General features: G+C 59.3%; 1 protein-coding gene across 2 annotated transcripts; it reads right to left on the bottom strand.

Moving 5' to 3' along the window:
• Window positions 1-2,417: 2,417 nt before the first annotated feature.
• On the bottom strand, window positions 2,418-14,489 carry PPRC1 (PPARG related coactivator 1). 2 transcript variants are annotated; one of them, XM_053983745.1, is made up of 13 exons: window positions 12,403-14,488; window positions 12,105-12,260; window positions 11,597-11,713; window positions 8,488-11,230; window positions 8,021-8,074; window positions 7,580-7,640; window positions 7,145-7,230; window positions 6,179-6,977; window positions 3,892-4,065; window positions 3,664-3,727; window positions 3,338-3,459; window positions 3,052-3,203; window positions 2,418-2,748 (listed from the first exon to the last, which is right to left on the bottom strand). In XM_053983745.1, exons 1-13 carry the CDS (start codon window positions 12,724-12,726, stop codon window positions 2,645-2,647), a joined length of 4,956 nt encoding a protein of 1,651 aa, XP_053839720.1. In that variant the 5' UTR covers window positions 12,727-14,488; the 3' UTR covers window positions 2,418-2,644. The 2 variants fall into 2 exon arrangements, with proteins under 2 accessions (XP_053839720.1, XP_053839721.1); XM_053983746.1 differs by lacking the exon at window positions 8,021-8,074 and having other exon boundaries at window positions 12,403-14,489.
• Between the last annotated feature and the right edge of the window lie 4,885 nt (window positions 14,490-19,374).

Here is a 19,374-nt window from a genome sequence, read left to right as displayed (position 1 = left end):
CTGCAACTCTCACACCCTCCACAACAAACCTTAAATCAATAACCAAGAACACAGGGACAAGTTATTGCTAACAGAAACCATTAAACTGTAACACAGGGGAATAAAGCCAACCTCTAACACTCAAGATTTATAGGGCACAACAGCAGGGTGTTAATTCTTTTGGCAACACAAACACTTTCATACCCCCTGCCTTTCCTCACCCACAGGAGCAGTGGGAGGAGAGGGGACCATGTGCAGCCCAGCTGTAGGAACACAAGGACACAGCCTTGTTCACGCAACAGTTAGCAGCACACATATTGGGGGTGATGCCATGCTCACATGGCTACCCAAACGCACACACTCTATGGAATAGCATATGCCCAGGGGTTCCCGGGGTTGCTGACAGCAGACATCCCCCATGCCCGGCTCCTCTTTGCCTATAACACTGCCCACTCCTGCCTGCCTCTTAGCTCCACCACAGTTTCGAGCAAAGAAACTTTCAGATCACCTAAAGTATTTGTAGAAAAAAAGCCCAGCTCTAAGGCATACAAGTCCTTCCTCAGGCCTGAATCACCCAACAGCTGGAAGTGTTTTCACAGCTGCTTTAACAGACACTCTCCCTGTAACTTTTGGATTCACATTTGCCACTAGTGTGGCAGCTCTGAGACCAGGGAGATGCTGGTCAGCACCATCGGCCCAGCAGCTCTGGGCAGGAGAGGGGCTGCAGGTGTGCTGCAGCCATAGAGCTTTGCATGAATTCACAGAAAGGGACACACATCCTCCCCACAAGACCCCACTGGGCCCTGGCTGTCACCCCCTCCTTCGATGTCCCAGGAGGAACTGCATTACTGATTAACAGCCCCCTGCCTGCCTCCCTCTATTCCATTCACACCCTTGCCTGCAGCTGCCTCGTTGGACCCTCCCTTGTGTAAAGTCCAGGGCCAGGCAGGAGAGGACAGGGTGGGAGCTCACTCAGGGCCCACCTGCAGGCAGCCTTACTGTACCCCACATCCCTGGGTACTGCGAAGGCCCCCCAGGGCTGAGCAATGCAGCAGCACAAGTCACCAGTGTGCAGGCAGGAGCAGGAGACCTCACTCCATCTAGGGGGGCAGTGAAGGAAGAGGTGGGCTCCAGCCACAGTGCCAGACCATAAAAGTGCTGCAATACACCCAGGCACAGCCACAAAGGGCTCAGAGCCTTGAACACAATCCAAGCGGCAATATCAGCATCAACTTGGCTGAACCTCCCACCCTGGGTTTATTGCCCCTATTCCCCTCCATGCTCTCACACTATTGGAATGGGTGCTGCCTCCACCAAGTGAGGGATCTGAAGGGACTTTGACCAGCCCCCTCCCACCCCAAACACCATGAAAAATCCTGGGAATGGCATGGGGGTCAATCCCCTGCCCATCGCTTCCCTCCACACCCTCCCAGCTCTGCACTGCCCAGTTGGGCAGCTGCAGGCTTCCCTAACCCAGGGTGTGCCAAGAGAAGGCTCAAACAGGTGCCACTGCACCCCACTCCAAGCCTGTCCCAATCTTGAAGCCAGGGTACTCGATGCCATCTCGGCGTTCCAGTCAGCACTGCCACCTGCAAAGGACCAGCCCCACCTGCAAGGGAGCCCCAGGCTTTTTCCAGCCGAGGAGCAGTCCAAGGCAGGGCTTTTCTCTGACTCCCAGCACAAGAGCAGGGAGCAGGAAAGATGCTTGGCAGCAGGCCCAAGCATGCTCCCTTGGGGGCTGCCTGTGAGTGCTCCTCTCCTCCATGAGCTGCAATGCACTGAGTGGGCCTAGACAGGCGTCATCCATCCCTCCGTGCCACTGGCCATCCTTTCCTGCCAAGCACCATACCACTGCAGACAGCTGTAATCTCTCTGCAGTCACACAAACACCTCTCCCTCGGGGGAAACCCAGAGATGAGATGTCCCCCCTCTCTTTCTGGCAAGCCGGAGCAATACCAAGGAGCAGGCTCGAAAGGGACAGGCACACAGAGCAACGGGCTTGGAGCCAGCAGAGCCCTGCCCGAGCTCTGTCCAAGGGCTAGAGCCCGTTCCCAGCCCACAGCCGGGAGCGCCGGTGGAGGATCTTACACTGCCCCCCCGTGGCCATTGCGGGTGGTGCAGGTGGGCCCAAAACGGCTGGGAGCCTCGGGGTGCCAAGTCCTGCAGCCAGCAGAGCCCAAGAGACTGTCAGAGGGGTCCTCAAAGAGGCACTGACTCCGTGCCAGGCCCCACTGCAGGCTGCCACGGTGACAGTCACGCGCTCGGTGACCTCAGTCCTGCCCCACTCTCCCCAGACATCCCACTCCTGTGCCCAGTCCACGACCTGTGCGACATTTCATGGGGCCGTACCACAGGCAGAGTCCCTGGGGTCTTGAGGGGGGCACAGCCTAAGCGCACACCTGGGAATAGCCCACGCAAAGGAGGAAACAAGGCAGTGCTGCTGTTTGAGCATCCGTATTTATTATATGTCTGGGGCAAGCCCAGGCTGCCACTTGCCTGGACTGCTCCAGTTGAAGGCCAATGACCCATCCTCCTTAAATATTGGTTATAAAACAAATTTTTTTCCTTTTTCATTTTATTAAAAATCTCATCTCTCTCTCCATACTTTTTTTGCCTTTTGTATTTGAGTATAAAAGTGGGGGCGGGTGCTCCGCCTTGCCTGCCGCTACCTCCGCAAGCTGCGCTGTGCCTGCCGCAGCAGAGTGTCAAAGTCCAGGGAGTCAAACTTGCTCTTGACGGGAGCTGGGTCAAAATCCTCACGGTTTGAATCTGGAAGAGATGGGAAGAGGCTGTCTTGAGCCCATGGAAACACTGGCATAGTCCTGGCCATTCCCACAGCAAACGTATCTTGTTTCACCTGCCAGCCTCTAGACCTGGAGTTGGGCCAGCCTCCAACACAGTGCTGGAGAGACAGGGAGCCCCCATTCAATCCTTCAGGGCAGGACAGTTCCTAGATGCGGCTCTGCTGCCAACCCTGACTGACCCCAAGGACAGGGACTCCTACCTATGCCTCTGGAAAGAAGAGAAGGACCCAGGGAGGACAACCCCCAACTTCGAGGTTGTGCAACTCACCCAAGTCAGCGTAGTTCCTCCTGCAGAACTGCCTGCGGCCACCAAAGCACAGGTCGAAGGGCTGCTCGTCTGGGCGCCGCAGCTTGTGCCCACTCTCGATGGCGGCAAAGGCTTCCTCAGCATACCGGTAGGTGACAAAGCCATAGTTATCCCTGACATTGGAGGAGATCAGCAGCAACAGTTATGTTTGTCCCCCCCTTGGTCTGCAACATCTCCTTGAGTAATGGGAAAAGGGCCAAGAGGAGTCATCCCTGAAGGGACAGACCCATCTTCCCACAGCTCTTACCCCTCAGAGCGGAAATGCAGGGTACACTCCTCAATGTCCCCAAACACAGAGAAGCGGTGCCGCAGCTCTGACCGTGTCATCCTGCTGGGGATCTTGCCGATAAACACAACTCGCCGCTCCTCCTGCGGACAGGGATGCCCCATCCATGAGCAGGACCACTCACATAGAACACCCTTCCCTGCATGGCCTCCCACCACACTGTGCCCTGGCCAGGGCCTCCCAGAAATTCTGCTGGCAAAGCTGAACCCCCGTAGCTTTTTGAAGTGACAGAGGGGCTATGGACCCCCAAATTTCCAGTCCCAGATTCCCAGCCCTCCATCACTCACTATTGCACGTTCCTTCTGGAGGATCCTCTGCCTTTGGTAGTGGTCCTGTGCATCGTAACTGTATCTGTCAGGGCATAAACCAGACACATGAGCTACTGAATCATGGGGGTGTCAGAAGAGTGATTCCAAACACAAGGGAGATCTTGAAGGAGTGGGTCCATCCCTCCTCCACAGGAGGCTGGGAGATGGGTTGGAGAGCTCACACTCCTGCAGGATGGCGACACTCACCTTCTCCACCTGTTACTCCTCCTGCGGGGCGAGGGGGAACGGGACTGGCTGCGGGATGTCGACCTGGATGAGTAGGAGGATGCTGATGATGAGGATGAGGACCTGTCTCGGGACCTGCCACACGACCCACAGCTGGAGCGAGAGGAGGAGCTGTGGGAACATCTTGAGCGGTACCTGGGGGAAGGAGAGATACAGCTGAGCCCTCCCTCTGTCCAGCATCATGAGGCTCCAAAGCAGAAAAAGATATCCATCGTCCCCATGGTACCCAGCATCCCACTCAGACAGGACCTATCCCCAGGATGGGGAAGCCTCTGCCCAAGATTGCCAGGGCAGCAACAACACTACAGAAATGTTGCTCCATTAGGCTCCCAATGCCACAGAGAAAAGGAGCAGGCTCACAGGAGGCACAGCTTCTGAAGAGCAAGAAATAATCATGGGGGAACTGTGAAGCACAGGGCTTTGCCTGGGAGGGCCCAGAAAGGGCTGGGACTTCTGTGCTGAGCCCCACACGATGCATAGGACAACACTATATCCATGTCCTGCTCAACAGCCATGTCAACAGAGACTGCAAGAGCTTCTACAGCAGGGCCAGGGAAAGCTTAAGGACAGCAGGATCGAAACACATCTGGGATTAAGCTGTGCTGCCTCCAGCCAGGAGCACAGTCCCTCTCCAAACATGCTGGCCATAGGTGGTCCCTGCTATGGGCAAACCCAGGCCTGGCAGGGCATGCTGCCTGGCTCTGCCACATATTCTCCTGGAGGACAGCAAATCAGGGTGGCACAGTACATGGGGACATTTTCCAGCACAAGGCCAGCTGATTTGCCAGACGTGTTGCTTGACAATCCCCAAGCTGCACATCCATGGAACATGGCACTTTTATACCTGCCCTTTCCAGCTCCAGCCTCTGCATTTACTGGCCATCAGTGAAGGGGTCTTGGACAGGCCCCTCATGCCCAGGGACGTCTCCAGAACTGGCTGAACACCAAGAGAACAGCAGAAAGAGAAACCCTTCACCAGCTCCAGTGCCTCCCAGCCCAGCTGGGACAGGCTGCACATCACTCAGATGCACAAGGACTCCGAAAGAAATGCATTCCACAGAGTCCAAGGTGTCCCACTTTCCTACACAGCCACCTGCATAAGGAGAACATGGAGCCCCCAAGGCAGCCAGGCCAGACAGATTTTTCCCTGCTTGCCTCCAGCAGCTCCCTGGAGAGCTCCACTGTGGCTCCTCTCATTTCTATACCAAGGGCTGCAGCAGCCCTTGAAAGCAAAGATGCAGCCAAGGACTTGTAACATGGTCTGGATGTTCCAGAAGGAGTAAGGAAGTCTGGCTCAGTAGTAGTTTTGCAGGCATATGGGCCCAGATGTGGGCTTCAGCAAGAAATGGATGGGCAGGGTGTTGCTGCAGCTCCCCCACCCTCTGTGAGCCAAACATGTCTTCAGAAGGGACACAAGGACAAAAACATCAAATCCAGCCATCTTGTAGGACCATAAAGATGTGTCTGGGCTCTTGCTAAAGACCGGCCACTGGACAACTGCCTGTCTTAGGTTGCAATGAAAGATGTAACCAGAAGTATGTATTCTATCACCACCTGTTGAAACCAAGTGGAGCAGTGCTCTTCATCTCTTCCATGACCCTGCCCTCATAACTCCGGGGGTTGGGGGCATATCCTCTGTTAAAACCAGGTGGGGCAGTTTTCTTTATCTCTTCCATGACTCATCCTCCATCCAGAGAAATATCTTCAGTTAATGGGCCATTGACACTCACTGCATAAAATTACATCATCCCATTGTGAGATGCTCCACCCAGGGGGAGGAGCCAAGCATTCCTACCTAAAGAAAAATCTGGTATGTGGAAATCCAGGGGAGCCTTTTTCCACTGGATTCCCAGAGGAAGACCAGGCCCATCTACACCACCACTGGCCCTTCAGAGGAAAACTACACCCTTCTACAGGATCACTGCTTCAACAGAACCACACCTGTCACTCCAGGAGGGCTGCAGCCACCATTTAATTGGACTGCTACCAACACCCTGACCAGCACAGTGTCAGGTTGTATTCGTGCTCTGTCAGTGTTTTACTGCATTTTTATTTTAATTTTCCTAGGAAAGAACTGTTATTCCTATTCCCATATCTTTGCCTGAGAGCCCCTTAATTTCAAAATTATAATTTGGAGGGAGGGGGTTTACATTTTCCATTTCAAGAGAGGTTCCTGCCTTCCTTAGCAGACACCTGTCTTTTCAAACCAAGACACTGCCCCAAGAGCAAGCAACAATCCACTGCTTACCTTCGCCACCGCTTGGGAGGTGGGGAGAGTGACCGTGACCGGGATCGGGAGGATGAGGATGAAGATGAAGATGAGGACTCACTAGCTCCATCCGAACTGGAGCTGAAAGAACGGCTGGCACGGCTCCGGCCAGCCCTCCAGCTGTCAGTTGAGGGGCTGGGTGAGTCCTGGGGTCTCCGGTAGCAGCGCAGGGACCTCTTGGCAGCAGCATGGCTGGGCTGAGCACTGGGAGTCTGCACCTCCTGGTCCCGGCAGGGGGATGCAGCTGGAGACAGGAGCACTGAGGTGGGGGGACTGCTGCACCCAGTGGTGGCCTTGTTGGGGATGGTAGTCCGATAATCCAGGGGAGCTAGGCAGGCCATCCCCAGGGGCTCCGGGCTGTGCCCCATGGTGGTGTTAGGGGCTGGTGGGGTGGGCTCAGGTTGGTCCAGCGTCCGTTTGGTTAAGGAGGAGATGGGTTTGATAGTGATGTCCCGGTGGTGTTTGACATTCCAGCGGGAGCCACTTTCGGCAGGGGGCTGCGTGCCAGGGATATTGCTGCTCTCGGGCTGTGGTGCACCCAGGATGCAGTAGTCATGGTCTCCTGAGCAGACGTGGCTGGGGGCTGTGCTGGCAGGGGCTGGCACCATGCTCTTCACCTGGATCTTGTTTGGGGGCAGTGGCTTGGCTTTCATCAGCTTGGTTGTCTTCTGGGACCCTTCCTGGGGCATGGACCCAGGTGACTTGGTCTTGGCCAGCAGTGAGACAACAGGCAAAGGCTTCCAGAGCTGGTGAGGAGGTGTTGCTGGGGGCGTGAGGCCTGGGAGAGCACCAGAACATTTACAAGAGCAGCCCTTCACTGCAACCCACCCAGCTGGGGCTCCCTCATATCCCAGCCCCCCTTACTCCCCAAGGTGCCCCCCAAAACATACAACAGCCCTCCCATGACATGGCAGACTACCCTCCCTTGCCCCAAATATTCATTACCTGCTACATTGGCCAACTCAGAGGCCTGCAGGCCATCTGGGGGCTTCCTGTCCTGTTGGGTTGGTGCATCCTGCTGGGTCTCAGGCCTGAGAATGGGAAAAGAGCTTTGTCAAACACAGCAGGCAAAGCCCAGCCCCACTCCCCACACCTGGGGCACCCACTCAATCTGCCCCACTGCCCAGTTCATGAGGACAGAGGATGCCAGAGAGCTGCAAGGATAAAACGTGCACAGCCTGGTCATGCTCATCACTGCTTGTCTCAAGTTTTCCCCCTAAGTGCCAGCTCTGTCCCAGTCCAGCGACAAGCCCAGCCCCTTCTGGGGCGATGGACACAGCCCCAGCACACTTCAAATCCTGCCAGGACTGAAAGCTGCCCTGTGCCCTTGCTCTGCTGGGCTCCATGCTGGGCGCCAACTGCCAAGGTTTTGATACTCACCCAGAGCTCCCTGTGAGCTGCCTTTCCTCAGGGGGCTGTACAGGAGTTTCCTCCTTCTTGGCTGAAAAGACAACAGGTAGGTGAGAGTGGCAACAAGTGGGGCTGAAGAACAGGGTCAACGAAGAACCCCAAGAACAGCTCAGAAGAGCACAGCACCTGAAACCCAGCTCCCTGAAGGTAAGAGCTGTACGTCCTTTTTCCTTTACAGACTCTTCACCACCCCTTTAGTTGCCATAGGGACCCCCAGGTGTTTCCACAGGCCAAGGAGATGGAGGCACAGACAGCCACAGGACAAAACACCTGGGGCAGGGTAACATGAGCCCACAGGCAGCAGCATCACAGCCCTCCCACTACCACCCTGACACAGGGAGCATGGACAGCCCAGGGAGGTCAGCATGGCATGGAGGAAGCCCTGTGGGGGACTGCATGCCAGATCCGCACCTTCAGACTTCTCAAACTGCTCCAGCAGGCTGGACAGGTCGGTGGCTTCAATCCCTGAGCCAGGGAGAAAGCACAGTAAGTCAGATCAGCTAGAATTCCCCCAGCACCGCAGTGATGCACCCCAAACCCATTCTCCCCCTGCATTAACCTCCCTGGATGGTGGGGCAAACACTGGGGAAGAAAAGAAGTAGCAGAGCCTGCAGCAGCTGTGCATCTCCCAGAAGGACAGGAGCACCCAGCTCTGCAGTCCCAGAAGGGAGTAGTTTCAGGACAGTCAGGCCAGACCATCCATTGTAGGCAACATCCTAGCAGAGTACTGGGAAGAGACTGCAAGCCTGTGGGCATGGCTTTGCCACCCTCACCCCCAGAAGTGCCAGGAACCGGTCCTGCTACCCAGGTTGCCGGCAGCACTGCAGCCTTGCTGGCTGCTGACACTCAACCCAGCGTCCTGCAGCCCTCCCACTCACCGATCTCACTGATGAAGGCTTGCACAATGTCCTTGCTGCTGTCTCTGGGCTGGGCTGGGCTGAGGAGTGGCTGGTGCCTCCATGGCCGCACAGTGGATGCCTTGGTGGGAAGGCTGCTTTCTCGACCTGCTTTCCGTGGTGGTGCCACAGTCTGGGAGGTGGCTTTTTGGCCAGGCAACTCCTGCCCAGCAGCTGCCTTGGGCTCCAACAGGGCTTTCTCTTCTGCTTCCTTCCCTGGCGTGACAGCCTTCTCCGTGGTATGGGTGCCAGGGGACTCCCCAACAGGGGCAGGAGACACCTCTGCCAGGCAGCAGATGGCAGCTGGGGGGGCCTTTGGGAGCTGGTTGGGAGTTGCAGCTTGGGACTCCTCCAGAGGCTGGGTGGGGACAGCCTGGGGGCCTGGCACTGCAGGAGGGACCCTGCTGGGGTGGGCAGTGGCAGCTGAGGGGGCTGGCAGGGGCTGGGCTGGGGCTGGAGCCAGAGGGGCCTTGGAGAGGGAGCTCTCTCCTGCCATCCGTGCCTGCCTCCTGGGATCTGACACCCTGCCAGCCGCCGGCCTGGCCGGGCCACCTGCAGGCCCCATCTCGCTGCTCAGGGCAGCAGGTGACTGGGCAGGGAAGGCTGGTGGCTCCGGACAGCTGAGCATAGAGGTGGCAGGAGACTGCCCATGCAGAGGGGCTGTGCCAGGGTGGCTGCCAGCTGGGAAGGCAGTGGCAGCCTGCACTGCTGCTCCAGGGTCCCTATATGCAAGGGAAGGCACCGGAGGCGGCATGGGGATTCCAGGCCAGTAGGATGGTGGTGCCCACCCAACTGGGGCATAGGGGCCGCCTGGGCCAAATGGAGGCGGAGGTGGCAAAGGTGGAGGAGGCCAGGCCATGGCTGGAGGCGGGAGGCCAGGCACCACGTGAAAAGTACTGGAGGAGCTGGCATTGGGTGGTGGGGGCAAACCATGGCAGCCCATGGGCTGCGGACTGAAGCAGGGCCAGGAAGGCACTGGTGGGTAAAGGGCATAAGCACCGGCGGAGGCTGGCGGCATCCCAGTGGGGGCCACCCCAGCAGCTGGGGGCACATTTGGTGCGACAAAAGGCATTGGTGTTGATGGGGGTGGTGGAGGTGTGGCAGGTGCTGGGGCTGAAGTCAGAGCAGTGGGAGCTTTGCTGGCAGGAGAAGGGACAGCAGCAGGGCTGGTGGGTTTCTCTGGTCCCTTCTGAGCACCGTCTGCCTCGGTGGCAGAGCGCATGGGTGACACAAGGCAGGGGATCTCTGCCAGCTCTGTTGGAGGCTCAGGGACACTGGGCCACTTGCTGGCCACTTGCTTCTTGCCTTCCTGGCTGCCACTCGTGCTGGGCTGACGGTGCAGCATGCGGATGCGGTACTCACGCAGGCTCAGGGCCTTGGGTTTGGCTTCCTTAGGCAGGCCCTCACTCGGCTCTGCTGCTGGCAGGCTTTGGGCAGACTCCAGCACAACACCCTGCTCTGGGAGCTGAGAGGCAGCCTCCGAGACCCCACTGCTCTGTTCGGCAGACGGCTGCACATCTCCCTCACCCTCACCCTGGTCTGTCAGGCTGGGATGTGCAGCTGCTGGCTGCCCCTCCACACTTGGTGCAGTCTTCTCCAAGGACACCAGAATCTTGTTCTTCTCCAGGACCATATTCACGGTTTCTGGTGCTGGCTCCTTCTGCAGCTCCTGCTTCACCTTCTTAGGAAGGAAGGCCCCTGCTGTGCTCCGAGGCCTGCCCCGGGGCCGTGGTGCCCGCTCAGCATGCAGCTCCATCTGCCCCTCCTTCCGGGCTCGTTCCAGCTGCTGTGCCAGGAAGTCTGAGACCTGAACAGAGGGACACTCTGCCCGCTGCCGGCTGCCGGCTGGCTGGACATGAGGCTGTCCAGAGCCAGCAGAACGGAGCTGGTGAGCTACCCAGTCCCTGCCAGGCCTGGCCTGCTTGGTTTGGTCCTCCTCTGCTTTCTTTTTCCGACTCTTCCTTGCTCTCTCACGGCCCCGTCCCTTCTCAGAGCATTCACGTTTTCCACCTGCTGGGGCTTCTGTGCTGTGCCAGGAGCTGCTGTTGGGACCTGAGGCTCCAGGTGCCACTGTCTCCAACGGGGAGGTGGCCTCTGGAGTAGTGCATGAAGGCTCCTTCCCAGGCAATTTTTCCTCTTTCTCCTCTTCCAATCCATTTTCCTGGGTTGGAGCTCCTGGCAACTCCCCTCGATCTTCTGGGATTGACTCCTTGGTGGCCTCCTCTACTCCCAGGAGCTGGGGCTCCAGGTCAGGGGAGTTGGGAGTCAAGGGCTGCAGAACCACAGGGATCTCCACACTCTCTCCCTCTCCAGGCACAATTTCCAGCAAGACAGGACTGCTCAGAAGTTCCTTGGCCACAGGCTCCGTGTCAGGGTCCAGGCACACGGTGAAGGTGGGCAGGCAGTAGGGGTGCATGGACTTCACCAGCTCACTCAGGGATACGTCACCTGTGTTGATGATGCAGGGGTCTTCATGCTCCTCCAGCACTGCCCCTGCCTTGCTCGCACAGAAATCCACAGCTTCCATGCTGCTGTCTAGCTCCAGGCTCAAGGCAGCCTCTTCCTCTTCTTCCTCCCCATCGCTGCGCTGTGGCAGGGGCTGCTCTCGGGCTCGGTGCCAGCCCACCTTCCTCTCCACTCTTGGGGTACTGCAGACTTGCTTCTTTGGCAGCACTGGGTCCTCAAGGCCATGAGTAGCACAGTCCCAGGCCACGTCTGTGTCAGTCTGGGAAGGGGGACCACAGCAAACATCAGTCCCTGGGCTTGTGGCAGCACTCCCCCAGGACAGCCAACTGGGTCTGCTGCAACTCTACAGCATAGCCCCATGGCTGACAAAAAGCTGGGACACATTTGACCTGCCCAGTAAAACACAACAGAGCTGGAAATCTGACACTCCTATGGGAGCATCCCCAGTCTCTGGCACCCACCACACGAGGCAGACCCTGCTCCCACTGCCACTGGTGCCTTGCAAAAGCATCGTCTCAGGGAAAGGATGCCTGTGCCAGGAGGGAAGGCCGGGGCTACAGAAGAGGCAGTTATCCCAGCACCACCCCAACGATGCTGCTTCAGCTTCCCCTGCTCAGCTACTCACCTTCCCAACCACAGAGACGCTGCCGCTGCTGCTGAAAGGCCTGAGAGCCTTAGGCTGTTCCAGGGTAGAGCTCTCGCACTCCAGCAATGGGCGGGATAAGGTGAGAAACTTCTGAAACTGGAAAGATGGACAGCAGATGAGACAGTGGCAGGTCTATGCTGCTGGAGGGGACAGGCCATCTCCAGCCCCACAGTGCCCACACACTTCACCCCACAAAGCCCAAGAGCAAACAGCCCTGTTTCACCCACACTGCACGCAGCTCCCATCGGGGACATGCTGCTCCCCAAAACCTCTGGCACATCTCTGGCTCTACATAAAGACTCAAGGGGGAGGCATGGCCCTCCAGAGCACTTCTCTCACATTGGAACTGTCACGAGAGTACTTCTCAGGGTACTGGGGAGCAGGCTCCTACTGCTTCAGGGCACCCTCATGCTAGAACCTAGCAGAGCCCTGCCTGAGCATCCTCCCATGGGCTCTGGGGTCAGGCTGCATCTGTCCCCCAACTTACCGAGGGATTCTCCCGCTCACGAGGTGAGGTCAGCAGCTCTGCATCCATGATGGTATCAAAGGGGGACAAGGTCTCATCATCCGTGCTGTCCAGGATCTCTGTGATGGCAGTCAGCAGGGACAGCTCGTTCTGTGCATCCAGGCAGGCCTTGCTCTGCTGCAAGGGTAGGGATGGTCTCAGAGGGCGATGGGATACAGCCCTAAGACCTGGACATTGAGGACACTGCCATCACCCCCACCCATGCCACAACCAAGGCCAGCCTGGCCACCACATCCCACATCTGTGTGTGAGCTCCCACCTCGCTCAGAGAAAGATCCTCAATGATGGAGATCACAGAGGAGTCAAGATAGTTCTGCATTGTCCCCAGGATCTCTTCAGCTTCTAAGATGGTTTCTGCATCCAACGATGTTAAGTTCAGGTCATCGTCCTCAAGGGAAAAGCACTGTTGAGGAGCATGGGGAGCCAGGTAAACACTTTGCACAGCCCCACTACCAGCACTGATTTCCTCACAGTACACATGGGCATCCGACAGATTCTGCTGCAAACAGTGGCTGGGCACCCCCAGCTCCCTGAACACGCAGGGGAAGCAGGTGGGACGCAGCTGCAGGTCAGAAGGTGGCATAGGGGACCCTTTCCCTTGCTTTCAGGAGAGTCCACTGCACAAAGGCCTGGGCTGCTTTCAGCCCGAGACCCTTCCAATTACTCAGGATGCCTCCACACCGAAAAATTCTGCCTGATTCACTCTGCAGCTGCACGACTGGGAAAGATGAATGGATGAAACACCAGGCTCTACCTAATACCACACAGTGGTCATGCAGGACAGGGAGGGGACAGGCTAGTTCCAGCCACTGTCACGCGCTCCTCCAATTCCGGCTGTTGGCGCTTCAGATGAGCCCAAAACCATTATGAAACTCATAACAAAAGTGCAGGAGTCAGCAAGAGGGGTGTAGCCAGCTGCCACTGCTGGAGCCCTACCCCAATACCTCTGCTGCAGGCTACAAGAGGACATGGTCCGTGCTTGCAATCCAGGACCAAACCAGCTTTGTTACTCTTCCTCCTTCAAATTCCTAACCCTACATCTTTTCCTGTCCCCCAGCCACCTCCGAGGATGCTTGGGTAATTTCAAAAAAGTATTTGCACTGCACTCCAGGGTGTCACACAGCCATGCTGCAGGATGGCCAGGAAAAGCCAGATGCTGGGCAAGGGCAGGGGCTGCAGCCCCCAGTTGAGCAGAGCCACAGGACATACAGAGCAGAGCAGCAGCGCAGGCGTGCCACCGGCACGAGACAGGATGGGAATTCCTGTTTGTAGATGGGCTTAGGCAGAGAGATAATGGAGGCTGGGAAGATAAGGGCACCAAGGACAGAGCCCTGGGAGAGTACACCTCCCTCCCAAAGCTAGCTAGATGGGAGCAGGCTGCAACCCATCTTCCTGCCCCTGGAGCAGCACCAGCACCGTGAGAATACGGCTGAGCCTTCAGGGATGCACATATGATGCAGTTCACCTCTGTATCATGTAAGTACCACACCTTGCATGAGCCTGTGCCCATGCAGAACAAATTGTATCTTGTCCCTAGAGAGAAGCTGCTAATACTTTGAAATCCTCTTCTAACAAGCAGTAAACTGCACCAGAGAGACAGCAGGCATTTCACAAAATAGGTGTTTCTAAAATACAACAGTACCAAAGCCACGTGCCCAAACCCCTGGTCCCTGGGGCTCTTCAAAGACTCTATCTGATAAGACTAAGCAGGCACTGCTGGCCACAGCACAGCCAGGAGCCCTTTGCAACCCCAGAACACAGGCACCCCAAGACCAGGCTGGGAATCAAAGCCAGGACACCCACAGCAATGCTCTGAAGCTACCCATCCCAAATTCCCCCAGTCTGTGACATGACAGCCCAAAGGACCAGGAGTGTACAGTGGTTTGGGGCTCAGCAAACAGCTTGCCAGCCCAGAGCAGCCTCTCCCAGGGCCCTCTGCCTGGAAGTGGAGCCCACCAGTGATACCAGGACACCACTCCACTCCACCCCATCATGCAGATCAGGCTATGGAGCAGTTTTAGAGCAGTTTTCCTGCTCTGCATCTCCAGTCCCCTCCCTCACCAGTGCTGGCTGCTGGTCAGAGCGCAGCACAGAGCCTGCTGGCAGCTCTCTAAGCGCAGCCTGGCTGCGATTCCCGACCAATCCTCACGCAGATACTGGGAGGACATCCAGGCTCACACGCCCAGCACCGGAGTGCAACCCTGAGTCAGCGATGACCGGCAGGCAGAGGTACCCGGGCCACCGAAGGAGCCAGCAGGAAGGAGCACCAGCAGCCCAGGGACGCAGGAACCATTTGACCCCTGCCTGTAGATAGCAAAGGGATCCGAAGGACACCCCGGGGCTGCACAGCCCTGCCCATCTGGCCACAGGGCGGCTCTCCCCAAAGAAAACATGTAATAAAAGGTTTCCAGTTGTGATCAGTGCTGGACATTAGGAAGAAGGGAAGTAAAACCCTCCCACTCAAATGGCCTCTTCCTGTGGCTCCTGCCCGCAGCCCGGGAGGGAGGGCGGGCAATCTCCTATGCTTTCCTCGATTCCCTTGACTCAGCGCCTTGCAACAAGGAGTCTCACAGCCGTGAGTCACCGGCCTGGGCTGTATTCCCCCAGGATTCCCTTTGATCCACCTGGGGACGGGCAACTCCTGAAGGCCTCATCACTTGAGCATCGCTTGTGCGTCGGGGCGGGGGTACGAACCAGCCCAGCCTGCTCCAGCGTCCCTGCCCGCTCTCCTCCCTGCCAGAGACCCCTGTCACTCCTAGCCCGGAGGGAAGGGGGGAACCCGCCGTGCCTTCCTTCACAGCTCCCTGTGTTTGCTTTAAGCAGCGCTGCAGGGAAGAGGGTCACGGGAATGTTCAAGGACAGGCTTCGGCTCTGGCCACGCGGTGCCCAAGCCACCAGCACTGCCGGGGAGAAGGGAGGATGCCCACAGCCCCAGAGTGGCCTTTGGGCACGCGGGGTACTGGGACTGGGGCTAACTGCTTGCAATGGACGCAGTCTAAGCGATGCCACCAGCTCTGCCGGCACCCACCCGGCGCAGGGTACGCTGCGCTCGCTGCTCTGCTCCCCGGAAGGGACAACGGAGGCCCCCGCAGGCCGCTGCTGACACGTGTGCCCGGCGTGCTGCGGCTACGCCCCGAGCACAGGGCGGCCATGGTCCCCGGCTGGCTGCCAAGGCTGCTCTTACAGCGCCGGAGCTGCCGGCAAGGGCGCGGGGTAAGCCCGGGAAGCCGGGGGGCTCCGCCCGGCGAGCGCGGCACAGCCAGAGGATGCTCCGTAAATTCCTCAGCTGCTTTCGGAAAACATCAGGCGGGAACACACCTCTCTTCCCCCGTACGCAGCCCACTCTGCTCGCGTCGGGGAGGGGCGAGAGGGGTTGGCGTCCTCCAGCCCGAGGTCGGGATGGGGGGGTCTCCCCCGCAGCCCCTCAGCCACGCAGGAGGACCCTGACGGAGGCAGAAGCCTTTTTTTCCCCAAAAAAATCCCGACAAACGCACAACACAGGTGCCCCCGCGTCCCCTCCTGGGGTGCTGCATCCCCGCGCTCCCCGTCCAGATAGCAGCGCACTCGCACCCAGCCCAGCCTCGCCAGGGGCCCACGGGGACCGGTGACAGCGGCAGCGCCGCGCCCCACACCTGCCCCGGCGCGGGAACCTCTTGCTACGGGATAAAGTCCCGCTCCCCGTGGTTAAGCTTTCTGTAAGGCTGGGGGAACATCCCCCGGCCCGGGCCACGTTCTGCAACCAGAGCTCCTGCCACCGAAACCGGCGGATGTCGGTGTCCCAAACCGCGCCAGCCCCAGCTCCCCGCGGCCGCAGGTGGCACAGAGCGCCGCCGGGATGGAGGGACCGCGGGGAACGACGCGAGCGGCATCCCCCTGTCTCCCACTACCCAAGGCCGGGGTGTCATCTCCCGCAGGGGACACCAAGCCACCCGTCTCGCCGGGTCCCGTGGCCGTGGTGCGGCACCCCTAGCCCCATAATCTCCCCGCGCCGACACCCCACGCCGGCGAGAGCGCTTCGGGCACCCCATTCCCCCACCCAAAGAAAGGGCGCCCCACTCCGGGACCAGCGGAGGCGTCGCCGGCCCGTGCTGCGACCCCCGCCCGCCGCCGGTGCGGCGGGCCCGCTCCGGCACACGTGGTGCAGCCGCCGCAGGAGCCGCCCCGGCCTCCACGTGTCACGGGATGGCGCGGCCCGCCGCGCCCCGCCGCCCCTTACCTGCAGGGGGCTGCCGGCGCGGAAAGGCGGCTCGCGCAGGGCTCCGCCGCTCGCCGGGCCCCGCGGAGCGGCCGCGGCGGCAGCACCACCGGCCCCGGCCCCGTTGGCGGCGGGCACCGCTCCGCCCCGCCGCGCCGCCATCTTGGCGCCTGTGCTCCCAGCGCGGCCACTGCCGAGAGCGCCACGTGACCGCCGCCCGCCCCGCACTACAGCTCCCGGCGACCCCCGCGCCGCCCGGCCCGCGCGCGGCACGCCGGGAGCGCACCCTTTCGGCGCTGGCCGCGCGCCGAGAGGCGAGCACCAGCCCGAGGGGGCGCCCGGCCTCGGCAGCGCGGGCGGCCATCTTGAGGGCGGGCAGACCCTCGGGCTTCGCCGCCATCGTTGCGGCGGGCGAGGACGAGGAGGGTCGGCCCAGCCCCGCGACGCGCGGTGGGAGGGGCGGCGCGGGCGGGACTGGCGGGAAGCGCCCCCTGGGGGCGGGGCAGGCGCGCGTTTTCCCGCGGCGCCACGGGCCCGCCCCGCCGGCTCTGGCGCGCACGTGTGCGCGGCCGACCCGCGTGTCCCCGCGCTTCCCGGAAAGCAGGGGCAGAGCTGCTGCGGGCCAGCGGCTCGCCGTCTCCTGGCTGTGAGCGTTCCCTCTGCCTGAGGTGCTTGTGCTGCACTGCCATGGTGCTCCATTGAGCCTAACCTCGTGTGGGGCTGGTGGAGGTGACACGCTCACGTGGTGGGCACAGGAGGGATGAAAAAAACTGTCGGGTATGAAAGGAGGGATGCGCACCGTGAGCTGCCGTGCAGCCTCCTGGCATGGCAACGAGACAGGGTACCCAAGTCACTGCTTGTGCCTAGCCTTGTGCTGCTCTCCAAAGCTGGCACACGGAAAATCACCTGGAAAATGTGAAGGAGCCAAACTGTGCTCACTGGACACAGTTGCTGTCCAGCCTGGCTCCCCAGGAAGGCAAGGGATGCCGGTCTGCCCAGGTGCTTGGCCTGGCCCTGTTTGGTACCCTCTGTTCAGGAAGCCCAGGGTCCCTTTGGGTGCTGTCACTTCCTGTGGCTCTTCTGGCTTCCAGACAAACAGTAGGGTCATCTCATGGAGTTCAGGGAAGTGCTTACAGCAGCACAGGTGCAGTGTGGACATGTCACTGGAGCTCTGAAGTGCACGATTTGCCTGGCGGGGGGTAATCGTCCCTGCCTCTACATCAGTCCCTGGAGCACAGGCCTGCCCAGGGCAGATTCCCTTGGGGATCCAGAGGAGAGAGCTGCTTTTCTCAGCCTTGTGTGCCTGGTCATTGGGTTGAACTATGTCTGACACACGGAGCCTCATCCTGCTCTCCTTCCTTCCACCCCTGGCACAAGGGACTTTAAAACGTGATCACTCATCACACATCACTTCCTGCCTCGCAGGGGCTGCTCCTCCCTAGCCACAAACACGCTCTCTGAACAGGGGAGCTGCTCCCCTCCACCTCCTTGTCCAAGGAGCCCATAGCACATCTCACCAACACTTGTCTCTGGCCAAAATGCTGTCTGAGCAGCAGGCAGGCCGCTGTGTCCTTCTCCAGGGCTATGGATCCATGTGTGAGCGCTGCAGAGCACACCTGCTGCAATGGGCGAATGTGAGCACACCGCTGGGGTGTGGGGGATTTTGCTGGATGTAACTGGCTCCTCAGGCCAGCACCTGCTTCTGGCACTGCAGAGGAAGCTGGGGAGACTGGGCAAGTGCTCCAGATTCTCTGCAGCCCAGGTGTGGTTAAGGAACAAGTCACTTTTGAAAAGTCAATGTGTCTGTCCACTGGCCTGAGGAGAAGCTGTCCATAACCTAGCACCCAGAGACCTGCTGACAGGGATGTGGAGCAATGTTCCCCTTGGAGCCCTGCAGCTTTCCTTATCCTGCTCCACACCCTCCTTTCCTGTCATGTCCTCTCCCCTGGGCACATCCAGGGCATGTAGTGACCTGCCTAATCCCTCTGTTCCTGTGTTTGGCAGGACCCTGTGGCACAACAAGGCTGATCTCTGACAGAGCAAGCCTAGCCTGGTGTGCATCCTGTAAAGTGGGACCATATTCCTTGCACATAGGGTCCTCGGAGTGTCACCATAGGGAATCCCATCTGCAGGTATCTCCCTCCCCCAGTACAATCCCCAGCAGGGAGGCACTCCTGGCACAGGGCAACACCAGGCATTCCTGCTGGTTTACAAGAAAAACAAACAACAACCAGAAAGGAAAATGCGCATTCTACATCCCTAGCTCCCTTCCCTCTCTGTGTTGTGACCACTCTCTGGCCAGGCACAGCCAGATGCTGCTCAGGGCCATCCAGTTTCAGCCTGTGCAGCACCCAGGGTGGGCAGCTTGCTCAGGGCTAATAGGCACAGTGTGAAAAGGAGAGCTCAAAAACCCATCTGATGCTTAATGGACATCTCCACTCAGTAGAGGAATGTGAGTCCCAACCAGGCAGGAGCAGATGGGCTGGAGTTGGCCCTTCAGAGAAAAGAGAGGGCTTTGGCTCCCTGGGGCAGTTTGCTCAGCCCAGGACGCTGCTCTGATCGTGGGGCTGGGGCTGCACCTTGGCAGGGCAGTAGAGGGACAGTGCTTGCCTTTGCAGACTGGGCTCTGGCCCTAGAGCTGGTGTGCAGGAGCAGAGCTGCGTGGGGCTGGGCCTGGATCCCTGATGAGATCCTCTAGGGCGGGTGTCCCCCAGAGACCTTGTCCGTATGGCACTCTGCTCCTTCTGCCCTGGCATCTCTCTGGCCCCCAGCCTCGCCCGAGATGCTGTCACACTTCTTCAGCACAGGTGCAGCACAGACCAGAGCAGCTCCGAGCCTCCTGTCTAGCAGCCTCTGCTATCCTCGCACAAGGCACAGCAATCGCCGGTCACACTCTCCCTGATTGTGCAAAGCGCTGAAGCGAACCGCCTTCCTTCCTGCCCTCTGGTCCTCTCTGGCCCCTTCCCTCCCACCTATAACCTCCACAGTGCCGTGTTGTCCCCGTGCCCCGGGGCTGGGAGACTGGCATGGTCCCAA

The sequence above is a fragment of the Vidua macroura genome, chromosome 8, assembly GCF_024509145.1.
Source record: "Vidua macroura isolate BioBank_ID:100142 chromosome 8, ASM2450914v1, whole genome shotgun sequence".
Taxonomy (NCBI): Eukaryota; Metazoa; Chordata; class Aves; order Passeriformes; family Viduidae; genus Vidua; species Vidua macroura.
The sequence above is the reverse complement of the archived record's forward strand: the minus strand, read 5'-3'. Positions and strand labels throughout refer to the sequence as shown.

Bases quoted from the DNA above. Each gene is read 5' to 3' on its own strand.
- PPRC1 (XM_053983745.1), bottom strand. From the start codon at position 12,726: ATGCCACCTTCTGACCTGCAGCTGCGTCCCACCTGCTTCCCCTGCGTG. The intron at 4,066-6,178 runs GTAAGCAGTGGA...TCCTTCCCCCAG, and splicing joins CCTCCCAAGCGGTGGCGAAG to GTACCGCTCAAGATGTTCCC. The intron at 3,728-3,891 runs GTGAGTGTCGCC...ATGCCCTGACAG, and splicing joins AGGAGTAACAGGTGGAGAAG to ATACAGTTACGATGCACAGG.